The sequence below is a fragment of the Pteropus vampyrus genome, unplaced genomic scaffold (assembly GCF_000151845.1).
Source record: "Pteropus vampyrus isolate Shadow unplaced genomic scaffold, Pvam_2.0 Scaffold67, whole genome shotgun sequence".
Lineage (NCBI taxonomy): Eukaryota > Metazoa > Chordata > Mammalia > Chiroptera > Pteropodidae > Pteropus > Pteropus vampyrus.
The window spans coordinates 1326920-1353244 of NW_011888848.1; the positions used below are offsets into that span (position 1 = coordinate 1326920).

At 35.1% G+C, this 26325-nt stretch overlaps 1 protein-coding gene across 1 annotated transcript in view; it reads left to right on the forward strand.

The window, feature by feature from the left end:
- The window catches only part of COL25A1 (collagen type XXV alpha 1 chain), a 422098-nt gene that overhangs the window by 365694 nt on the left and 30079 nt on the right, over positions 1-26325 (forward strand). Inside the window, exons 16-21 of the mRNA XM_023531414.1 lie at positions 1827-1859; positions 2268-2303; positions 6802-6846; positions 19467-19529; positions 23231-23299; positions 25218-25262. Of these exons, the coding sequence (XP_023387182.1) occupies positions 1827-1859; positions 2268-2303; positions 6802-6846; positions 19467-19529; positions 23231-23299; positions 25218-25262 (291 nt within the window). The remainder of the gene's footprint in view (positions 1-1826; positions 1860-2267; positions 2304-6801; positions 6847-19466; positions 19530-23230; positions 23300-25217; positions 25263-26325) is intronic.

Here is a 26325-nt window from a genome sequence, read left to right on the forward strand (position 1 = left end):
AATTTTTTGAGGTATAAATGAGATGAAAGAAGAGACTTAGCTAAGTCAAAATTGCTTTTATGAATACAAAGGCCTTATTGTGCAGAATATTGGAAACCTGATTCATTGGTGTTGATGGCTTTCAGACTCAATTTAGTGGAATTGGAAATAAGTATTATTATTTAGCCACATTTATTTCACTTCCCATGTGGAACTCAGTTGTATGTTAATGATTGGGGTAAAAACAGTATCATTCTAAAGTGATGATTGGGGTCCTCTTCTTTATGTTTCATCATGTTTTAATTTTTCCTTGGGTAATAGTAATTACAGATGTCAAAGAATCACATATATATCAGATTCCTCAATAAGCTAATTTATTATTTCCTTCTCCTTTCTAAGCTTTTTTTTCCCTTCCTAAATTTTTTTTTCAATTTGAATCCTGAACTCCGAACCGCCTAAAAAAATTTTTTTTTTGAGATTTGTCTATTTACCAGACATGTATTGAACGTATACTATGGGGCCAGACACTGAATAAAAATAGACACTGAATCTTATTGTCTAATGGAGGGACAGACAATGAATAAACAAAAAACATAAATATATAATTACAAAGTGAGCTAAGCTCCAAAGTATGATGTGTGTGTGAGGGACATGTGTCTAGGTTGGTTGGTGAAGGGTTATTTGAGGCAAAGCCACTTAAGCCAGGACCTTAAGCCACTTAGAGAGAAAGTGCCAGCCGTGAGGAGAGGGGAGAGGAATCAGGGAGGGGAACAAGTACAGAGGCCTGAGGCCTTATCTCTTTCTCTAAAAAAGATTGATGAGCAGTTTCCTAAATCTAGAACAAGGAAATAGACCCCTGGAGCTCTTTGAGCACTTGTACAGTTAAGATAGCTGAGGAAATCCCAATATGTGCCTTTCTCCTTGTGGCTGTTTCTATTTTCTTGGCAGTCTCAAATGACTAAGTTTTCTCCCTTTATTTTCCTTCTAGTATGTTTATGGGAAAGAGGGCTAGAAGGAGCTTGAAAATGTAGGCCCTTTGCTGGCCTCATTTCAGAAATAAGCAGCATTCTCAACTATTCTACATATTCTTTTCCACTAGTCCCTATCTGGTTATTTGTAACACATTTGCTCTCAAAATGTAGTCACCCTCTATGAAATTCAGATGGAATACAGTGCCCTTTAGAAAACCAGATTCTATCTCAAGAATTCCTCTCAGATCTTACATGTGTCCCTGTCACCCACGAGTCATTCATCATCCTGTAACTTTCCGGTGACTGCATTACAATGAAATAAGTGTAAAGCTAAAAAAAACATACCGGTCATAACTGTGACAGTACTTCATGAGGAAGACAAGCTGACCTGCTACGTGGCTTTTTCCAACTCAACATCATTAACCCTTGACTTCATATGCTGAACCCTGACTTTCTGAAGACTGCGAAAGGGTCAGGGAACTCCCACTAAAGGATAGCCAGAGACATTAATAAATTCCAGAAATAGAGAAAACCAAAGTTCCAGATCCCCAAATTAAAACTTATTGTTTTAGAATACAATTTTAGCACTATGTCAAGAGGAAGATCCATATTTATATATTTACATTTATTTCAAGGGATGTAGTCCTTATGTATTTTGCATTCAAAATAAACCCATGTTTTTAAAAAGTACATTGTTTGTCTTGGAAAGAGTTGACATCTTAACAGCTGAGGTATCGATACAAAGTCTTATGCAGCCTAGTTGGGCCCATTAGTCATGGGGTTCCCTTGAGTGCCCCTGTCGATAATGGCTGTCTGTGTGCTTGTGTTTCCCATTCCCATAACTTATGGAATAATCTCTCATGGGTTTCATTTTAGGGTGACCCTGGATCGTCTGCTGCAGGAATCAAGGTAACTATATAGCCTTGTAAGTGTTTGTACCCCAGGAGTTACAGTTTTGATTTTTACAAGCCTCTGCTTTCTCTTCCCTTTTACCAATTTTAATGGTTACAACTCTGTTTCTATTCTGCAATAATCATCTTCCACACACAACCAGGAATCTGATAAAGGCGCATATAAGAGGTCTTGCTTTCTCTTTCCTTTCTGATTGGTTTTATGGAAATGCGGATCTGTATGTGAGGTTTAGTCACAGGAAAAAAAATTTCCTGTGTCTAGTGAGACACAGAGTAACAGAATAAAGTAAATGAAATGCTTGTGATCAAACTGGCTTGGCTGTCCCTGTGAGAGAGTCTGGAGGCCTAAGCGTTTTGGAAACTTCTTGTAAGACTTGTCCTTTCATCTTTGGCTTTCTTTGGCCAGGGAGAACCTGGAGAATCTGGCCGTCCAGGGCAAAAGGTAATATCCGTATTCTAGTGTGTTCTCTATACTGTCTCCTGTTCACCATTTTATGTCTACTATCCACTGTGTAGTATGAAGACACTTATTGCAAAATGATGTAGTTTTTATGCTTTGCATGCCAAGCATCATGGTTTTGTGTTTTAAAAGGGTTGATGCTCTAAAAAAAGTGAAAACACACTCTGTAAGTGTAAAAAAATGCTTTACAAACTAAAGTCTGCATATACTGAGCTGTTTGAGACTACTAAAGATCAGTTGGGCTGGAGAGCCAGCAACTTACCTTGCATGTTTAAAGATACTCTGCATGTTTCTTTCTTTCATGAGAAGAAATGAATATTTACTAAGTTGTCTCACTAGAGAATAATGGACAGTTCTTTAAAAATTAAATTCCTTTTCCTTTCATTGCAAATACTTCCCTACTGATAATTTTTATGTGACTAGTATCCACCTGTGCAGTGAATGTTATGTTATACAAAAAGCTTTGTTCATAAAATAAAATTTAGAGACACTTGCCAACTCACTTTAACCAATCTATAGATACATACATTAATTTATATTATCATCTGTGCTTCACTTTAGTGATAAATTAGAGGACGTGCAGTGAATATGTTTAGATTCATATGCTCATTTGAGTGTGAGGCAGGAAACAACTGTTAGCAGTTTATCGTCTGAGCATCTGGATATCAATGCCCAATGCAGTCAGATTTGAGATAACAGATGTATTGTAGCTAACAAGTAAAAGTGAACTCCATATTAGGTGAAATCTCTGAAGATCATGACTCTGCCTTTGTCTAGCAGTAGCCGATGTTGTAGGAAAAAAACATGAAAAGAAACAGAATTTACCTCAATATAAAAGGAAAGAGAGGATAGATTGCCTCGTAGTAGTTTGGAACCTTAAAACATAATAAAATAATGTTTCCACATTCTTGAAGTCATTGAGAGAGCCACTGCTTTGTTTTAAACACTTAGGACTAAAGTTTTGAGAATATCTTTCACATTCTTTTAACATTTCTCTAATTTAAAATTAGATTTTTTTCTTAAAACTAAGAATCTAAGAGTAATGATTCATCAGACTCAGTTTCAGGTAAAGCTGAGACTTGACGACCTAATTTTAAGTCCCTTAGTCTTTAAATATTAAAGGCTAAATTTAAAGTGCTCTTCAATTCTGTGCTAAAAGAAAGGTCTGCATGACTGTTATGTCTTTTTAAAAACAAACAAAACAAAACACATTTGCTATAATCTCATATAGGTTCCACTGTTTTCAGAGTGGAAGATCCAAATTGATTTTAATTGCTTAATAAAACATTTCCTTATTGTGAATATTTAGAAAAACACCTTAGAGCCATCTCTGGAAGTTTATAGGTTTACATATGGAAACATCGAATTTCTTTTGTATTTCATTAAACACCTGTTTTAAATTATACCAAAAGAAGCTTACGACCAATCTGAATGAACACATGCCCTGAAATGAGCAGCATCGTTTTTATTAATAGGCTAGATTCTACTCTTTGACGCCATCTCACTTTCTCACAATATTTATGACTTCCTTTGTCTAATATCTGGATTTGGCAACACTTACCCCAACACTGATTTAAAAGTAGAGTGTTTCCATGCTTGCTCTTTACTTAGATTAGAAGTGAGTACAGAATCAGTTCAAGAGATCTATGGCATTTTTCTCACCATTGCAAAACTGTGTTGTGGGTTCACTGGCACTTAAGTTCCTGAGTTAGGGGCAGTCCCAGAAAAGTAGAAGATGTCATGACAGATGAAAAGCCCATTGATTAGCTTTCCACTCTCTGGTAGTTTGCAGTAAAATTTGTTCTTTAGTGTAACGTTCATAATATGGGATGATTTTATTATAGTTTTTTAAAATACAGACAATAATAGAGTGTGTGATTGATACATGAGAGTGTGTATGTATGTCTCTGTAAAGTAAGTGAGTAAATTTATGGAATAGGTATTGTGTTTAACCACATAATTCTTTCCTTTCTAACTCTCCACATCTTTTTAACAATATATATATATATATTTTTTTTTTTTAATTTTAAAGGGGTAAAAATACTTGATCCTTCATTGGAAGGGGCTCTCACAGTTGAACTATATCTAGAAGTACAGAGACAGAAGGAAAGAAGAGTTCAGACTTTGACAGTAGATAAGTAAAGAGTAAAAGGGAAAGAAAAGACAAAGATATTGTATCCATGTGAAGTTTACTTGGACAAGTATTCTTCAAATGGAATAACAAAACTATTCTTAATCATGACCCAGATCTGCCCCTGGGCTATGTATGCCCACGAACTCAACTCAGAGAATCTCCTGAGCAAAAGAACAGGCAAGAATGGAAAAATTAACTGAATAACTCTTTATTGGAAGATAATCCTTCATGGTATAAAGATAGAAAGTTTATATAGGAAGAAATGTCTTCCTAAAAATGTTCAGTTGTTCCACAAAGGATAACATTGAATGTTTTACAGTCTTTCATTATGTCAGCTTTTAAGTAAACATAAATTTGGAAAGGTCAAATTTATAAAAATACAAGACTATGAAATATTAATTAAAATACAAGACTATGAAATATTAATTAATGAAACATTCGTTCATTAATAGGTACATTTGTTAACTCTATACATACACGTATGATATAGGGAATAGCAAAATGCTCAAGGTTTCTGTAAAAAATCAATCTACATTATAAAATATTCCATAACGTCTTATACATCTTTCTCATCATTAGAAAACATGAGTGTGTGTATATGTATGCATGTGTATATAAGTCTTCAATTAGTCCTATGATCCTCTTCATTCGGTAGGAGGGAGGGTGTGATGAGAACCGCTGAGAAATAGTGTTACAACCTATAGATTTCAAATTATGTTTCAAATAGGATGTCTTGAGTTTTAGGAGGCTTTTCTAAAGCAATATAAAACTATAGATTTATCACCAATATGTTTACTTGTATTGGTTGGTTGTATACTCTACTGCATTTTAGTGTTTGCCAGGGCCTTACATTTTTTTTAAAGCAAAACAGAATTTTCAGTAAAATATGAATACAAGCCATTTTTATTAAATCTTCCTAAATTTATTGATTGAAAGGTGAAAAGGAAAGAAAAAAAGAAAATCAAATGTATATTGTGTCTGCATAAAATTTAATCTATTGGGACAAGTATTCTTTGAATGGAATATCAAATCCTCAATAATTATCCTTTCTTCTCTGGCTTAATCTCATCTTGGTGTTATTGTTCACAATGCAAACTTTTGTTTATAGTTTCAGACAGAATAGCTTTTCTTTTGCATTCCTGAAGCACCTTTGACCTAAACCGTCAGGAAAGTCATTGTCCTTTCTATGTCTAACCATACAGCTTAAACAGTATATGAGGTCATTTTGTGATAATACCAGAGCAAGTTATGACTCTTCAAAATTTGAAAGTAATAATATTAAAAGTGAAATGTCTGGTCGTTTTTAGTAGATTTTCTTTGGAATGAGGTTTGTTAAAGCATTTAGATTAAAAGAAGTGCAGAGCATTTAGGTTAAAAGAAGTACCTCCCTCTACTAGTTTTGTGGTTAGTTTGATGCTTCTATCTCTTTTAGTATAGTTGTCATCCCACTGACTGACCATCATGAAAATATATGACCCTTTTACCTTCAAATGTTATTTCCACAAATAGTCACCTCAGTCCAACACAGGATGGACTTTCATTTTCTCCGGCAATTCCATTATTCTTCTTTAGTGGAATTCAGGAGATTTTCTAAGCAATGTAACCTCTTGTCACTATTCTTTGTACTTAAAATAATGTAGATCATTCTGTGAAAATGAGAAGGTTTATCGTGACTCCAGTGTGCTCACCCAAAATGTACCATTTAATCTCAAACCTGTATTCAGGAACAGCTGCATGGCACCATGAGCCCTAAATTGCTATGCAGGGTTACCCAGACTCAACAATTGTCAGAAATATGGGCTGGAGTTAAGTATAATATTAACCATGCATTTATCTTTTCATCATTCAGGAATGGAAAAGAAATCTTTCTATAGTTTTAAGTGAGTAAGACTTTTAATGTATATTGTTTTGATGTATCCATGTGTTCATACAGCCAACTCTTGATTATCTGAGGTAAGAGAGCACTGAACTAGGAGGCATTATTCAGATACACACATGATTCTCATTTCAGCAAAGAGCTTCAGCCTCCCCAACAAATCATTTACCAGGAAGAAGTAAAACATGGGAGTTCCTTCTCCTTTTACTTCTCTTTCTTGCCTTTCGGTAGAGATGCCAGTGAACAGTGAACTAGCAGGAAAAGGGGAAAATCCTGAAAAATCTGCAAAATGGTCAACCAATCCCTGAATCAAGAGTTGACTGAACTGTATAATCTCACCAAACTTCTTGACACGAGACAGTGTATATATAGATGGCAAGTATTCAGCTAGGAACATTTGCCACGCTTTTCTCCGGAGACTGTGACTAAGTGAATGTTGTTCTATAATGCTGTGTGATTTTCCTGTGTAGGGTGAACCAGGGCTTCCTGGGCTTCCTGGACTTCCGGGGATAAAGGTAAATACTGCACAGACAGTCTTGGCTTCATAGAACTATAATTGTAAGAGTCACAAAAATTGGAGGAAAATAGGGGAAAAAATGGAAACTGAAAGTATAGTGATGTTCTTTAAATACTCACCAGCCATCTCAACCAATTAAATTTTTGAATTACAAATTAAGCACAGGTATTCTAAAGTTTTCCATTGCTAGCTGGACTGTATATTCTGCTATTTAACCTACTGTGCCCCCTTATTTAAATCAACATAAAAGCCGCTTCATTTGAAACGATAGAAATTCTTCAAGGTCTAGAGTGTCTACTTCACATTTAAGTTTTTTTCTTAAGACTATATCAGATTTTGACCAGAATTAGAGTCTTAACATCCCCATAAATCTAACATTGAGGCAGCTGTTTTTATGATTCACCCATTATAATAATCCCTCTAAAATGTTTTCTCTTCCACTTCCTGTCAGTAATTCTCACTGAGAAGTACCAATCATTTTATTAAACTATTTTGACCCATAAACTATTCCCATAAACTTTTTATGTATATCTTGAAATGATTGCTTAAAGCTTAGTTTGAAACATTGCTTTACATATTTTTAAAACATCTACAGATATTAAGAAATATTTTTTAATTGTTTAAAATTTTTCACATGGCAAGTAAAAAGGCTTAAAAATTCTGCCTTAGATGTGGTTACTCTTTTAAAATCACCTTCTTATTTTAAAGTTCTTTCTTAGATTCTAGAATTGTTTGATAGGGTAACATCATGCAAGTAGACTTTTCCTTACCTTGTTCTCAGCTTACAGAGTTTTGAATTAATTTCTACTAATCATTAGACCATTCCAAAATTAATATTTCTAGTTTCAGTGTGAGGGTTGTATACACTGTTTCATGAAGGTTGTATTTGAAGTGTTACATGAAATTATGTGATTTTGGAGTAAATGTGTTAAATTATTGAGTTTCCAGATACCATCTGGTATCACATATAATATTTTATGAGTATGTTTGGTTTAATTAACAGATATGAAAGCCATGTCTTCCAGGTTGGCACTCAGAAATTTTGGTTCTACTTGTTTGATGGTTCCAGATTAGTGTTATAAAAGTTCAGATATGTGTTTTTAATATATTTTTAGTCTTTGGCTTCCTCAGTGACGAAATATACTCTATGGCAATAGATTTCGAAAGAGCCAAAGTTATTTCCTTATTATTTGATATTTAGCAAAAATAACTTAAAAATTAATATGTGATTTCATATTGTAGAATAAATTTATGGCAGTTCCTTAGTAATTCTCACACATTTAAAAAAGGGAGGTTTTCAAAAATAATTGGAAAATCATAGATTTTTAAAACAAGTCGTATTCACCATTAATTATAAAGAACCTAGTAGGGTTATAAATAAGGGGAAGACATTTTAAAATATGGGCATTTTGGAAAGACTCAGTGGGGTTGCCGGCAGCACTTGCCTTATAGGTTAGCAGGATTGTGCTGCCAGCACCAAGTCGCATGGTGGGAACCTCAGTGCTGTGTTGAAATAGTTGTCCCTTCTGAGCATGAGGCACTTTCTTATTGACGACAAGTCAACAAGGCGAAGTCATTGTTCTTTTTCCCCTTCTAAAACAAACAAAAAACAATTCCAGTTACTACTGTTTGTTATCATTACCTTTTAGTTATTTTATGTCCTCCACCATGAAAAGTATTCCAGGTCATTTCTCTAATCATCTTTGGACTAATCTGGATGTTTAGAACTTTTCAAATTGGGAAGCATGTTGGTGATTTGCCACCTCCAGTAATTGTTTTTGTTCCTCGGGTCATAGGCAGTTGCAAGACAAATGTTGTTGAGATCATATAGCTGATATTTTTCTTTATTTTTCTAACATCAGCTAGTGATAGTGACAAGAAGCTATCAGTTGACAAAAACCTTTTTATCATTCACTAGAGATACTTTCTTGTGGAATTACCAAGTACCGTTGTGTAACTATCTAGTATTTGATTTAAATCACTGATTCTAATTTTGGATGAATAACCTTTATCTTCTTGCTGTAGTTCAGAATGTGAGTGATATGCTTTCCTTATAATGTAGTAGGTGCTCAGTATAAATAAGTAATTTTGTAAAGGAGACAATTTAAGAACAATGTAGAGTTAAAAGTTTATAATTTTATGTCATAGCGTCATTTACTTGGGGTTTTCTGTAATATATCTCATTCTATTAGGTTGCTAACCACAGGAGAGTTAACTCTGATTTCATAGTTTGAAAGAGTAATAATATTTAAAAGATGAAACCACTATGTATGGGTTTAGAAAGTGTGGTAGCAAGAACATTAGTCATAACCTCCCTGAACTTGTGTGTTTGTTTATGCTTTGGAAATACTTCCTGTTGCTATTCATCTCCTTCTTATCTGCTGGTGCTACAGAGAGCTTGCAAATGCCATCCGTTATTTCCAAGACATTGAGGAAACCAGCCATGACATACCAGGGAAGCTTTGATTTGCCACCTGTTGCTCTCGGGGAATGGTTGGAAACTTAATGAGCATCCAAATGCCTTCCACACAGCTCTCAGGAAATGAGCAAAGTGCCTAAATACAGACAGCAGACTCATCTATCTATCACCTCAAGGTCCCACTCAGAGAAAAGCGCTAATACCTTAGGCATACGTAATAAAAGTCACTAAGAACAGGCATAACTTAATTTCAAATTACTCTTAAACTTCCTGCACAAGTATTGGAACGTCCTCTCACCATGTGGAAGACATTTGGAATTCCTATTTCATGCATTCATGGTTCATGTAGTGTCAAGATGTTCAACTGAGAAAATTAAATTATGCACAATGTACCATGCAGACATTGATCCTTGGAATAAGATTCGAGCTTAGAAAATTATTTTTATAAACAAGTCTTCAAATATATTTTTCATAGGCAAAACACTGTAACTAGCTTTTCTGATATCACATAAAAGGGTAAAATTCAAAACTCCTATTTTTTAAAAAAATGTTTTCACCACTTTGAAAAATTTACATTACTTAGCCCTTTCGTGATTATATGACCCTAGCAATTAAGGAGTAGGGAGCAGTGGTCCACAGCCCTGACCGTAGGACCAAATCACCGTTGTGTAGATCCTGGTCCTACGCCTCAGCTATTTCATGAGTCTATATCATGACGTTAGGCAGGTTACGTAACCTCTCTCTGCTCTAGTTTTCTTATAAAATGGGAATCATCGTTGTACATAACTCAGAGAGTTGTTTTGAGGATTAAATGAATTAATATGTGTGTAGCTCCTAAAATATTGCCAAGCATGTAGTCAATGCTTGTATAAATTTTAGCTATTATTGCTTCTTCCTCTTGGAGCAGCTCAGAATATTGGAAATATTGGTTACATACCCATTTTATATAGTCTTTCCTCGTGTGAGTAATTTTAACTTAAGAACACAAAGCCGTTTATACTCTACAGGTTAATAGTTGTAAATTCTGCAAACTCCTTTTCAATGCCAGGTGAATACTACCTGGAAGAGCAGTAATATACCCTACTTTCTCTTGAACCATGACACCATAATCGTCCCCTTTTCCTATAACCCAAACGTATTCCAGGAACAAAGGATGAAGGAACACAATGTTCTGCACATAAGACATAGTACTCTCTAAGTTCTCCTTCCCAGACACTGTTCACACGAAAAGCAAAAGAAAAACTTGACGTTCACTGAGGAAATTCTCTAGGCCCCAGTCATAGCATTGCTTAGCGCAAGACATTTTTTACAAGTATTGATTTTCGGTCCCTGCTTTTCGCCTTTCAACATAGACCTCGAATTTATCTTATATTCAGAAAGTAAATTGGAAAAAAAAATTATACAGTAAAATGAATACAGTAGGGAGACATAATACGGTAAAAATTACATCAAGTCAGAAAAAAAAATCATTTAAGCAGCAAAGAAACTTTTATAGTATTTCCCCTCAAAGGTTTATATTTTTGCTCTGGCTTCCCCATTAGTGAAAATTTAACATTTAGACCAACAACTTCAGGATTGAGAAGGTATGAGACAGTAACTAACTCTTTATACCTCATTCTATGAAATCATCCTTGACACTAAATCCTATAAAGTCTAACTTTTACAGGTGGCAGGAACATTTACTTTGGCATCCTTAGGATTAAACATAGTGTTCAGTAATCTAACGGAAACTTATCTCCTAAATCTGCTGGAAATGAGGTTTCTTCCTCAGAAATATCAAATCATATTTTAAAAATAGCAGTTTTTGGAAATAGCCTAGAGTATAAAACAAATTCCTGAAAGAAAAAAGAAGAGGAAGAAATGCTGGTTAAAAGAATAAAGTTGTGTTATTGTTACTTATAATTATTTCCCGCTTGCATAAAGCAAGTCTGATCAGTTGAATAATTTGAGTCCAATTAGGAAACCCATACAACCAGAACTCAGAGAATTTTAGCAGCCAGAATGAAACCTCCAATAAATACACCAAATGTGCTTTCACGATGTAATTCTGTAAGGAAAAAAAAAATCAGAAAGGTATGTTTTCTGGGTTTTAAATAAACCTGCTATGGTAGTTCATTTTCATCATAGCCACCAAGATGTTTTAATTTATACTCTAATTTGATCCGTAAGGGAAATAAGTGTTTTTTTGGGACAGACTCACTTTCTCATTCTTTTTTTTTTCCCCTCAATAATTTTACAAATCAATCATTACCAAAACTGGCTGGCTGGAGGTTCTTATTACAACAAATGTTCTTGCTGTAATCCTCAAAAGCAGGTATCATGCTGACTTGAATTCTAATTAGCCTTTAAGCAAGAAGAATATTGTATGGCTAATGCATTCAGTGTCAAGACACATTAATCAAAATTATTGGTGATGCTTTTAGCACCCAGGGAAATCACATATTTTTAAGCCTCGGTGTACTGTTTTGGGGGGCAATAAAAATTGAATCTGCTTGGGAATAATAAATACAATGGAAAATATAACTTGACTTAAGCTGGTATAGGAGAGGGTTTTTTTCAGCAGGTTAAAAAATATCTTTTACTTCTTTAATTGATAATGACTTATAAAAATAAAACAAATGGTAATAAATGAAAACCCAGAGATTTTTCTGTGGGCAAGAACTAATCAGTTAGGACTTTCTGGCTATTCTTCCATTTAACAGATGGTAAGTTCTGGAAGTTTATGGGGAAACACCTGGTGAGCCATTTTTGTATGAATGAAGCTGTCTCTCTCTCTTTTTTTTTTTTTTACCTTGACTAATAATCCCATCTCTTTATTCGTCAACTCTTCTCATCTATATGAGACATACTTTATGTAAATTCGACAAAAGAATGTTAGGTAAACTGCCCTGACAGCTGTTTAAAAGGTAATTTAAGACCATCTGAAGCACTTTCTTGCTATGTATTAAAGGTGGGTTTGAGGAAAAATCAGTCCAGATTTTATTATGGAATTCTAAGACTTAATAAAGCCTTCGATGGTGATTGTTCGATTTCAGAAAGATCATGTTCATAAGGCAATTCCTAGCTTTCTCAGGTCTTTTTGTAATATAGAATGCCAGGTTTTATTGCCCTCTTGGTTTATAAAGATAGTAGTTGTTTGCATTGTTTGAGTTTTGTTTTGAATTTTTTTTTTTTTGCCAGAATACACAGAAATTAAGCTATCTCAATAGGCTGTTTAAATTTTTTAAAAGTAGTAGCAAATGAGTTGCGAAAAGTGGCTTCAGTCAAAATCTTATTTTTGTGTTATCTTGATTTTATCTCATAGAGTGAATAGATCTCACCTTCTTAAAGCTAAATCTCCTTGACGTTTACTCCATTTCTCTGTGTACATATTGCCAATTTATGGAAGAAAGCAAGAGGGGACAGGTAGGGGAGGAGGGGAGAGAGAGACAGAGAGCACTGTAATACTGACACTCTTATGTGTCAAGGAAACTTTTTGGTAAAAAATAACAATAATTTTTCAAATATAGTACATATTATTTACTGTGACTTATTTTCATTGTAGCTTCATACTACATGATTAAAGTTGTGGCTGCCCAAATGGTTAGCTATAATTGGAAAGGTCAATGTGGGACCATTTGGTCTTCCAGAAGTGGGCATGTGGAGATCCACTTTTGACTCCAGCTATAGCTATTCTCCATAGACTTGGTTCTGCATCTTTCTGTGCCCTGGCTGTTTCATATTTTCATTCAAATTAGCAACCTATGTGAGATTTTTCAGATAGGTCCACTTGCTTTGCTGCTGCTGCTGCTACTTCTAGCAGTTTACTACTGGGCCTGCATTGTGTTTCATTCCGAATTAATAGCATTTCTGCTGCCCAGTTTAGTTGTCAAAACCACAGCTACTCTATTATTCATCTTTTCTACTAGTTTGACACAAGGAAATGTGTTTCAGTATTGAGTATTCGATATTCAGTATTTTAGTATTGAAACTCAGGTAATGAACTCATTGGTGGTGAGCTAATTAATTAATGTTAAAAATAAACAAAGGACAAAACTCATAAAACAACTCAGGAAGAAATCAGATGCAAAATCCAGGACAAGACCAGAAAATTAAAATTTTTCTTCATTGTGGAATTTGATGCTGCATTAGTGCGATATTATAGTAACACTAACAGAATTGAGATTTCTACATCTTTGACAACCATTTAGTCACTGGTTAGCATATGGCTTGGTAGCAGAATACAATGACAGCTACTGATTGTGTTTTAGCAATTAACATTTTGGATTGTATTAAGGGTTCTGAAAAATAGTGTTGTATATATTTTATCTCTAGGCTTTGGTTAAATCATGGATCTGTGTTTTTTATTTTAAGAGTTAGATATGATATTATTTATATTTTTCTATGTTTGTCCAAAGGGTAGATCTAGTTGGATGTTTCCAGGACCAGTGAAAACAAAACAAAAATAACAAATTAAACCTGGATTCAATTGTTATGGCCACGGTAGAGGAGTAGAAAATTTTGAGTTGCTTGTTCCTCTCCATTCTTTCTTGCCCCTCTTGTCTTCCTCCATCTTCCTCCTAACTGTCCACCCCTGCATTCCTCCACTATTTTTATTCTTCTCTTCCTTCTTTTTACTTTTCTCTCTCCCTGTAATTAGGCGCTAACTCTGCAAGCAATGGCGTTTCAAGGCCTGTCAGTTGTTTGTCTTTACTGTTTTAATTCCCATCCACATACAATCAGCAGCACCAATATGAATAGAATTCCAATTGACTTTGTGACTTGTTCTTAATGATAACAAAAGTAACAACTTAAAATATTACCTCACTTGAGATGGTGAGTGAATAAATAGAGAAATGGAGGAAAATTTAGAATATATGGATGAAACGAAAGAAAAAAATAAATATATATATATGAGAAACTTGAGAGAAAAACAACGTGGCTCTGAAGTAATCAGTATTCTTCTTAACTTAGTCTTATGCTATTTATTGGTACCTTGGTGTTCATGACAAAGGCTTTGCCTTTCCCCCATTGTTCTTAGACATTTTTTAGTTGTCATTAAAAAAAAAAAAACTAGCACATCATAAACACAAGATTAATATTATCATATTTTATTCTTTTTATTTTATTTTGCTGTCTGTTTACCTGTGTAGATCCACATTTCCCTGATTATGATGGCTACCATCTGCCCTTTTCAAAGGATCTCTGCCTTATGTTTCCCATGTTATTCCTAAAATGGCTCATTGAAATTATAATTTGGATTTTCTAATTTAGGTAATTGCCTCGTTAAAAAGATAAAGAAAAAAGCCTCTAGATTTAGTTATTTCTTCATTAAAAGCAATGTATGAGCTTAATTTCATTATAGTGCCAATTTCCTCTGCTGCATCTCACTCCCACCTGTCTACTCAGACAAATACATGCGAATAATTTCCAATTTCGCAATCTCCTATTTCCTATTGATTAAATGAGATTAGATAAGTGAAAACAGCTCTGAGAATTATTTTGCAGTCCAATATAGTTACTTCTCCTGTTTATTGCCATGAAAGCTACATAATCTCATTTTTGTGTAGTCTGCTTTACTCCAAACATGAGTTCCCCCAAGTGTTTTGTGTTTGAATCATAGTTCAGCGCTTTCCCCTACATTCACCTGATCCAGTCTCCTTCCTCTATTCTGGTTAACTGGAATTCTGGCTACAGTAGAATAACTGCTTGCTTTTTTTTTTTTTAATCACATGAAAGTATTTATAGAACCATGGGTTGTCATAGCCTTTCTACTAGACATTTTAGGAGATTTTAGAACCTTTAAACTCTACATCAGTCTTTGTCAAAGAGGCAAGATTTTTTTAAGTTACATGTATTTAGGAAAACTCAGTAAGTATGACCATTTTCTCCTCTCCTTTCCTTACAGGATGAAAACGCATTCACAGTAAACCTGTCACTTCTCTACCTTACGCCCTTTTTATTTTGCAATCCTAAATGCTCTAGCAGATGACTATTGTGTCATAAAATGATGATATATTCACTTGAGAAAATATAGGGTTACTTCTTGAAAGAATTGAAGAAGTACTGAGTATAGTGCCATCCAAGTTGTAAAGAAACAAGAAGTCACCTTGTATGTCACCAATTAGTTGGGAAGATATAATACTTCTGTTACTGTGACTACTATTAATAATGATAGCTAATAATTTTGAGCCAATATATAAGGACAACAATAATAACAAACATTTATTGTTCACTTACTTTATTCTAAAGACAGCACTAAGATAGTGCTTTGCTTGCATTATCTTATAATAATAAGTCTTAACTAAGCCATCCTTAACAATGCCAGAATCTTTCATAATTTGGCACTTCAAGATTCCAGATTGCAAAGCCCATCTTTAACTCAACTCTGTATCAACAGTTCTCAAACATTTTGGTGTCAAAACCCTCTACATACTTAAAAATTAGGAAAGAAAGTTTTTATGTGGGTCATATCTATTGATATTTCTGTATTAGAAATTAAAACTTGCACATTTTAAAAACCCATTTTGTGTTAATTAAATAACATGTTTTAATTAAATAACATGAAACATAACTAAATCTTCAAAAAAAAACAAGTGACATTGTTTTTTTTTATTATTATTATTTTTTGCAAATCTCTTTAATGTCTGGCTTAATAGAAAGCAGCTGGAGTGTCTTATCTGCTTCTGAATTTTATCCATTGCAATTTGTTGTTTTGGTTGAAGCATATGAAGAAAAGCCAGCCTTATATAGATATGTAATTGGACAAAGAGAGATTATTTTAATAAAGTCTTTCCATATAATTGTGGATATTCTTCTTTGATATCAACCCAGACTCTACAAAGGGGTATTTTCTTAAATGTTAGGTGACATGTGGAATCTGAAACCATATCAATGAACTTTCCCTACTCTGTACAATAAAAAGGGTAAGTGAAAAGACACTTTGAGAACCTCTGGTTTAAGCTTCGGAAGGTAAGAAAGAGCACAATCAGGACCCTGAGCAGACATATTTATGCCTTATTTACTTCACCAATTGTCTTTCAAGCCTGAGACAAAAAAGAGACCAATGATTATTTGCTCCCCATCCTGCCAAGATACGGAGAGGATGGAGCTAGTGTCACAAAAGTGATCAGGAGTTCTGGAATTAGATGTGCAGCTGTGATCCTAAAGAGGAGTATGCTGTTTTTCCCCCCGAATAAATTAAAATATATAAATGTATGGATATGGATGATGCTTTCTTAGAGTGGCGTAAGGTATAACTAATCATACCCAAAGCCTTTAGAATTAGCCAACATTAACAGTGCTAACTAAGTTCATTGTGACTGTCAAATGCATTGCTAATTTTATGTCTTAAAATGGAACTTTCCCTGGACATCTTGTTGAACTTTCTATATATTTACTCAGGAGAACTTAATATATATTATATTTTTTAAAAAGAAAGGAAAACATTTTTGTCTGGCCACTGAAATCACAAAGCCTTATCTATTTATCTGTGAACTATAAAACTGCATGTTTTATCTTTTTATAAACTAAGCACTAACATGAATAGGAAATACATTTCTGCAACATTTGATCTTTTTTTCTTCTGTTTTATTAGTATGCTTTAATGGTGCTTCTATTTGCTTTACTAAACAGTGAGATCATTTTATTTCTACTTGAAGATATGCAAGAGTCTTGTCTATGTGTAAATTTTCAACCTATTAACTCACATTATATTTCCATGAGAGTAAGTTGTAACTGTGATAGACATTGACTGACATAACTTTTTTCTTGAGGGTGGAGAGGGAATATTGATATATTTATATATGATTTTATTGGGAGGAATATTTTACTTGTAAATAAATGTGTTTATGATTTTTTGTTTAAAAGAAGTTAAATTCTTTTATTAGAAATACAATAGTCATCATTAATTTCTCTGAATATAATTGATTTTCATTTTAGACTATTAAGAGATCCACCCAAAATTATTTGTTCAGATTCTTTTTTCCAATATGTGTAAGGGCAGGGGGACAGGTAGAATAGAATTATAGAAATTCTGTAAACAATAAACCTAAAGCATTAGTTCCCATCTACCTTTTTTTCTTAAACCAGTACCATGAACATCAGAGCTAGAGATAAATTTGAGTTATACTTCAATATGGTACATTTTGTGGTGATAATGACAGTTTGTTTCCCACCCAATACCCAAGTTTCTATATAGCATATTTTAAAAACTCACTCGTTTCAAAAATATTTAATGACATTTTAACATTTCTGATAAAACATCCTCTCAGTATCTTCCTGCTCAATTCCAAGTATCAAAAACAACTGTTGAAATATCACTACCTTAGAAAAAAAATCAGACGTATAAATATTAGCAGCTGCTCTAGAAATAATCCAAGGGGGGCAGATAAAAAATAAAAAAAATAAATAAAAGAAATATGGGAACAGAGCCATCATGTTTTTTGCTTTAAAATTTCATTATAGATTTCAAGAAGTTAGACACTTACATTTGAGCTCACATTTTTAAAGAGAAAACAAAACGCTTTGGATAGTCAAGTAAATGCGAGCACCGGTCTCAGGTGTTCCCTGACACCAAATACATGGTGTCTTTTCAAACACCAATTATCCAACTCTGAATCTCTGATGCCAACTGTGTGTCCTACAATTCAATCTTATTGTGACACCAGCTACTCAGAGTTAGTTAGCATCAGACTCCACAGGTTTAAAAGCTCAGTCCCACAAGACTGCCCTCACTTCAGATGTAAATCACAGGTACTGAGTCCTCTGTTTACCTGCACTCTGTCTGATTTGGCTACAAATTCGAGGGTACCACCCACTCCTACTCCCACTCAAGTTTGATAACTTGCTAGAACAACTCATAGTGCTCAGGAAAATGCCATACTTACTATTACAGTTTATTATATAAGATAAAAAATGAACAGCCACATAAAAAGGTAGAGAGGGTGAAGTCAGAAGTGCCTCAAGCACAGGGCCCTCTGTCCTCATGGAATTGGGCTACCCCATCCTGCCAACGCGTGGATGTGTTCTCTAGCTCGCAAGCTCTCCGATCCCCATTGGTTAAGGGTTTTTATGGAGGTCCCATTTTAGGCACAATGGATTAAATTCTTGACCATTGGTGAGTAAACTCGGTCTCCAGCCCCTCTCCCCTCTGAAAATGGAGAGAGTTGGGGAGGGGCTGAAAGTTCCCACCTTCTTATCACAGCCTCCATCCTGAAGCTATCTAGGGGCCCACCTAGAGTCACTTCATTAGCATAAACTCAGCTATGTTTGAAAGGGGCTTGTTAAGAATAGCAAAAGATTCTCCTATTACTCTTATCACACAGGAAATTCCAAGGGCTTTAGGGGCTCTGTGCAAGGAACCAGGAATAAGACCAGATATATTTTTTATTATACTGTAACTGGGTTTACTCCAGGTAGTGGAAAATAGTTATGAAAGTATGGCAAGGAGAGATAGTTTTCCTTTCATGCTGAACATTCCTGAATCCCTTCCCTCACCACATCCGCAGTTCAGGTTTTTATTGCTGCATACCATATTACCCCCAAAACTGGAGTAACTTAAAATCACAAACAATTATTTCACAATTTGGAGGACCAGGAATTTGTGTACATCTCAGCCGGGTGCCTCTGGATCAGTGTCTCCCATAAGCATGCGGTCAGGGCTGTGGTCTTACCTGAAGACCTACTCTATGAACATTTGCTCCCAAGCTTATACGTGTGGTTATTGGCAGACCTTGGACGTCACCATGTAGATCTGTCCATAGGACTGCTCACAGAATAGCAGCTTGCTTTCTCCATTACTTCCATTATAATCATTAGATATCAGTCAATAAATCCAGCCTATCCTCAAGCAGAGGACATTATACAAGGGCACAAATACCAGGAGATGGGATCATCTATCTTAGAGGCTACCTACCACAGCTGCCCAAACATAATTGGATTTGGTAATGGTAAGGTGTACTAGACAACAGATGAGAAAGGAAATTACAGACATTTATCTGGTTGCTTTGCCACGTTTACTTTCTAAATCTCCAAAGCTTTGCTCAAAGTATTTTTATTGACCAAAATCTATTCTGATTAATTTTTTTAGTCAGTAGCTGGATTTCAGCAAGAAAGCTGTATACAATCAAAGGAGTAAAATCTCAGTAGAAGGAAATCAGTGTAACTTTACTTATTTACTGTCAAGTGAATAATGATCTCATATGCTTATCTTTTTAAAGGGAGAACCAGGTTTCATTGGTCCTCAAGGGGAGCCAGGCTTACCAGGGTTACCAGGAACAAAGGTGAGTGGAGTCTTTTTCTTTTCCTTTCTTTCTGAATTTGTTTTGTCATGTATTTTCAGTCCATTATGTTGAAAGAAATGTAGGGTAACTTTATTATTTATGTGACCACATATTTTTGCCTCACAGAGAACTAAAGCAGCCTTTAACCTACTACTAATACTTCTAATGGAGCTACTATATTAAGTAGAGTAATAGGAAGTTAATTCTAGAAAGCCTTAATCAAGATGACAGTAAGGTAGAATATATTAGTTGTTCCAGTTGTCCCCCAAATTGCTCCTAAATTGATGTGATGCTATTAGCTTCCTGGCCACATGGAAAAGTGGTGGGATTCTAAGGGGGAGAGATAAAACTCATTAATTACTGCTCTTTATCACTGATTTTAGGACATACATGTAAGTCAAACATTATTATTATTCCCTCATCACTCCCTAGATTTCAGGGAACACTGATTTCACATAGATTCCTAAGTGCATCATCTCGAAATGATCCATTCTCAATAACTTCTGCAGAAAGATTCTGTAATGAAAACCATGTCAAGATCCTCTACTTGGCAACCCTAGAGAGGGCTCTAAAAGCACGATCTATCTACCACCATATAAAAGATTATGTTTTATATGTTTTTCCAGCAGTGGATACACTCAGGCCTGGAGTTCTCTTTTTATCTACCCAGTAAGACATAAAAAAGGAACAGCTCTGAGGATGGAACTTTACTCGTGACAGACTCACGAATCAAGGAAGGGGCAAATTTAGATCAAATTGGATTCTTTCATTTTTAAACCATAGCAATCTTTGCCTCAATGTGTGTTGCATTCACCAGAAATAAGCCAGGATGATTTCCAGGAGCTAGAGAAATGTGTTCGTGGTCTGTTCTGACAGAGGGGTCCCCATTCCTGCTGGTGAAGAGAAAATAACTCTAATCCTAGTAAATGGAAACTATGTGTGGCCTAAAGGGGACTGAAACTAGATCGAATTCATGCAAAATTGCTGGTGTTTTTGAGCAATTTCTATTTCACATAATGAGCTGTCAGGCTTATTAACAAAATGTGAGACATGCCTGTTTTAGGTTGAACAGATTCACACAACACACTTTCTGGAATATACATACAAACATACATACATACATACATAGATACATACATACATACATACATATGTATATATGTATATATACATACATACACACACACAGAGAGAGCGCGCGAGTACATGAAAGAGAATAATGAGTATTCTGTGTTCATACAAGAGCCGTAGTATTTATTCAGGCTTGCAGCCTCAGAGAAGGACAGCAGCCTCATGGATAGGCACAGACAAGGGAAACCTGGCGGGTGTTGAAGAGAACCAGGCATGAACTGCATCTCTAAATGTTTGCAGCATTTGGCTTGCTAGACAAGGGAAAATAAAAGAAACACAGGCAGTAGAGAGTGTAGCTTATCCCTAAATATCTTTTCTTTAGTTCACTGATTTTAAACTATTCCACGGTTTCAAAAAAAAATCCAAACGTAGAACCACAAAATCACCATTAATTACCGTTCATGAAGAACCCACTCTGACTTTACAGATCAGATACTTTAATAGCAGATACTAGCCTGAACTCCCACTAAAAGTAAAGAATGTACTGTACATGTTTTATATTTTTACAAGATGGGATATGGATAGGAAATTCATTTTATTAACAATACTGTAAAGTTTATTTTCAGCTAAATTGCCTATTTAACATGAATTTGGTATCACAATGGAAAAGTCATGATTATTTAAAAATCTCTTCCAGGCAAACAACTAGGTTTTTCCAGTTACGTAGGCAATCTGGATTTGTACCACTCAATTAAAAAAATAAACTAACCTCACATATTTTACCCCCAGCACAGTGAAGAGAAATCATAATGAAGGAAGATATATAACAGCACCTAAAAAATCTGTCTCTGCACTTCTGTAGCTTCAGCATCTATCTCAGTCCTGGAGAGACCTATATTACTCTAAAGAAATGGGGTCTTATTCCCAATAATTTAGAATACTTTGAATAATACTGTTTATCCATTAATTCAAGAACAAAAAATTTTTCCAGACATTTTTCTAGTATTTGAGAATGAAGAGAGAGTAAATGCAGCAAAAACAGCCTCTACCTATTCTCCTGAAGCTTACCTAGTGTGTGTAAGGGAGGATGGGAGGAGAGAAAGAAGTAAACAAATAAATAATATAATTCCAAAGAGTGATAAGCAACTAATTAGGGATATTATGATTTAAAAAAAAACGTTTCTAGGTAAAGAACTATAGACTCCACTCCTACAGTATACTGCAGATAAATGATTTTCAAAAGTTTCTGATTTTCTCTAAAATAAGGTTGCAGTTACTATTTTAGAGTTCGTCTGTAAACTATTAAGAGAAACACCAAATGTAGTACTTTTTGAAAAAAAATCCGTATATCGACAGAAGCACTTCAGTCTCTACTCTCTGGAATATCCCTTCCGGAGCATCTTTTCCACCTCGGGCATCCAGTCAAGTCTTTGACCTTTCTCTCACCTTCCCCATTTTCCCACTCTCTGCCATTCATGCCGAGAAACTTACTGCGTCTTCCTTCATCTTTGGCCTACTCTATCCCACCTCCCCTGTAAAACCACAAAGGCTCCCCAGAGTGAGAAGGACACAAATAAAGATCTTGGAATTTAAAGCCTACATCACCCTTTTAAAAACTTTGTGACTTTCGGAGAGTTACTTAAGCTCTCTGAGCTTCAGGGTCTTCATCCGTAGACTTTAAATACTAACACCTTTCTCATCTGTTCTGAGGATTAAATAGGATAATGCATGTAAAGTGTTTGGGGCGTTCTTGTACTCATTAATAGCACAATCATAAACAGCAAAAATTATAAAATACTCCCTATTCATCCTTCAGGACATGGCTCATGTCTCAGCTTCAGGAAGCCAGTCTGGACCACTGAAAATTTAATGGAGTTTTTTCTTCTCTCATATTTGGCCTTACATTACATTCTTAACTATTTTGTTCATGTGGATCTTGTCTAACCTAGATCACTAGCTTCTTTGGGGCAGTGACCATGTTATACTTCACAGAGCAGTGACTAGAGCAAAAAACTATAACACCTATGTGTCTTTTACTATGCTGAGCACTTTACATTTATAAGTTATAAGATTGGTACTACAAGTTTCTACATTTTACAAAGGAAACTGAGGCTTTTGGAACTTAATTAGCTTGCCCCAAAACACGGAACTGGTAAATAACAGAGCCAGGGTTAAGACCCAGGATGTAAGATTACAAAACCTGGCCATTACAAAGTGACAAATTAAAGTCATTACAAAGCCTTAACCACTTTGCCATGCTTCTTCCCGGTAGTACTTTGAAAGTGGCTACAGAATGCAAACTATGTCTGTTTCTGTTCTGAGGTACCATGATGGCCTTTATCAAGACCCTTTAAAGGTCTTTCTGTTTATCAGCATAGGTACCTGACAAGCATTTACCAATCCATTTCCTTATCTATCAAATGGGAATGATAACACAATTGATTGAACAATTGTTTTATTAATTGAGATAATTCATGTTGAGAGTAATACAGTGCTGGGTACATGACAAATAATGATAATTTTCAGCTTTTTAAAAATTTTATTTTATTCAACTTAATAATCAGCCGGGACCAGCTGAGATGGGGGTGGGGAGGGGTGTTGCCATTTATCTGTTTTGCAATTCGTGACAGGGTGAACGAGGGGAGGCAGGGCCTCCTGGAAGAGGTGAGCGAGGGGAGCCTGGAACCCCTGGACTGAAGGTCAGTTATTGTTACATTGAAAAATACCATCCTTTGTTTTCAAAATGTGTGCCATTTGCTTTAGAAACGAAACTAAAATTTAAAATTTCTTCTACAGGTATTAATACAGCCAAAATCACAAATAATGTATTGTAATGCATACCAATTGGTTCTTTTCAGAAAAGATTTTATAATTCAACTTTTCCAGTTTACCCTTTTTCAATGAACAAATTTGATAACACATTCCAACGTAAAGGGGGAGGTACTGTCACTATTACTCAATGAGTATTAAAGCTTACTGAGAAAATGTTGATGTGTGTTGTGTTAGTTTCGATGGTAACTAGATGGTAACACTTTGAAAATATTAGCGCCAAGGATTTATTTGACTATCCAATCTTTATTCTTCTAAACTTGCTGCAAACTAATATGGTAACACTTTATTTTAATAACCCATACCAGAGATACAGGAAATGATTTACTCTTTGATGAAAAGGAGACTTATGCACACTTTGAGACTAATGAGAATTATTCACAGAGCTCTTCTTATCCACTGGTGGAAGGGCAGTTTCAGTTATAGCGGTGATGATACTTTTGTTTAGTGTTTTAATAGCCAGCATTAAATAGAGCCATTTATTGTGGCAGTTAAAATAAAGTGTTCCCATTTTTCTTCACTGAGTCACTGTTAATTTCTTTTTTCTGTTCTTATCTCCTCTGTCTTTTTCTTTTTCATTTTCATATTCTCCTATATTAGGGAAAACAAGGTGAATCAGGATCTAGGGGCCCAAAGGGGTCAAAGGTCAGTAACCGGTAATCATTTTAATGTAACACGAGGCCTTCAAGAACTATGCTTTATTCCTGTTGCACAGTGAATCATATTTTAGATGAAACTCTTTCACACACTGGGATTGCAATAATTTCACCCTTATGATGAAGTCTCAAAACAATTGGTTTGTTTCATCTTGTTTTTCATAGAAAATTTAATTATTATAGTCAATGCTATTAGCATAATACAGCTAGATAAAAATTATAATCCCCTTTCCTGCTTATCTTCATTGGTCTTTACCCAGTTTATAGGAGTATGTAAAAAGTCATACCAAAATGCTTTCAATTCCATTTAGGAAAAGGCCTCTCTACATTTAAGGCCGTTTTTAAAGAACCCTCAAATCTAGACAGGTTCAAATCTCTAACGTTTCTGTTTAGATTTCTGAGAATTTTGAGTGTTCTCAGAGTGATGTATGTGCAGTTTGGATCCTGGTATCTTTCCAGGTGGGGTAATAACACCATAAACGGAACTTTAGAGATTTCCCATATTGCATTGGGGAAAAAAAGAGAGCTGGGTTTGCCCTGCCCGACCTTCAGCCCTGCCCCTCTGTCTCAGCTAGCTGCTGTCCACTTCAGCACCTACTAAATGTTAAAATGCCTGTACCTACAGAAAAAAAACTTTTCCTTAGATCCCCATCATCACAGGGAGGCCTAGCTGGTGACCTTTCCCTCCTGATTTTCCCTAGAATAAGCTCTCCATTTCTTCCTTGTCTCAGTTATTTACATTTCTCAGAGGACAGACATTTGAAGTGGTTGGCTCTTTTTCCCTTTGCCCCAAATCTTTCCATTAAAGTCAAGAACATGGCTCAATCTGAGAGGTAAAAATGTACTTTGGGTGTCATGGAAACCACTTGCTTTGCTTTTGAAGATCCCTAGTGAGAGAGCTAACATATATATTGATGTTCCCACGTACTCTAGTATCTGAAAGGGGAATTTTAATTCACTTCAAGGTGCATCTTAAAAAAGCATTTGCCATGTCAGTGGTTATTGTTCTTCTAGTTGTTATTTTCCACTTCTGAAGTTTGTATTAAAGGTGCTGCTGTGATATTAAACACATCCTTAGATCTGAGACTGTCCTAACTACTAATTAGGTGTTTTCTCTTTTCACTGGGGAAAGGGTGACCGTGGAGACAAAGGAGACTCTGGAACGCTGGGACCAAGGGTGAGTGTGTCTCTCATCTAAGCTTTTGTTCCCCTCCAAGCCCAAATTTAAAGTATGTTTCTGTGTGTCTTTTCACAAGGCACCTGGACTAATAATGTCCAATAATAGCACTGGAGGTAGACTGCTGTAATTATTCCTGCTACTCTCTTCTTTCCTGTTATTTTTAATTTTAGTCGTCAGAAGAAATGAGTGTGTAGATTCTAACACATAAAATAAGCTCATGAGAGGAAGGTCTAAGGACCTCTCCATCTCCTTTTCCTCTGCTAAATGAGCAGTAGGAAGCCCATAGCCATCCAGCTTGTAGAATTTTCCATTTTCAATTAACCCAATTATAAAGAAAACAATAATGTATCTTTTCAGAGCCTTTTTTAAACACAGGCAGGGAATTAGGACATGACTAATAGAAATTCAGTGGCAGAGCTAGTAAGTAGGGTAGAAGTCTTGAGAATATATGTATTTTCCTTCACATTCCCTGTTTGGTTTTATTTTAATGGAATTCTATTCCTGTTGGGAAAACCAAACATTTCCTAAGAATAATGTTCTATTTCCCTAAAGAATGAAGAAGCAATCCGTGAGATGTAGATGACTAGAAAAGGTTAGGGGTTGCTTTAATAAATCTGGATAAAGTCAATAAATGTTTGCAAGTCAAATCAGATGAGCCTTCATTTTCTAATTTTCAAAAACAGTTTCATATATGAAAAGATGCTCAACATCGCTAACTATTAGGGAAATGCAAATCAAAACCACAATGAGATAACATCTAACACCTGTTAGAATAGCTATAATCAACAGAACAAGTAAAAACAAATATTGGAGAATAGCTAGAATAGCTATAATCTGTTAGAATAGCTATAATCAACAGGACAAGTGATAACAAATGTTGGAGAAGATGTAGAGAAAAAGGAACCCTCATACACTGCTAGTGGGACTGCAAATTGGTACAGCCACTATGGAAAACAGTATGGAGGTGCCTCAAAAAACTAAGAATCGATCTACCATATGATCCAGCATCCCTCTATTGGGTATTTACCCCCAAAGACTTGAAAACCCATATCCGAAAAGA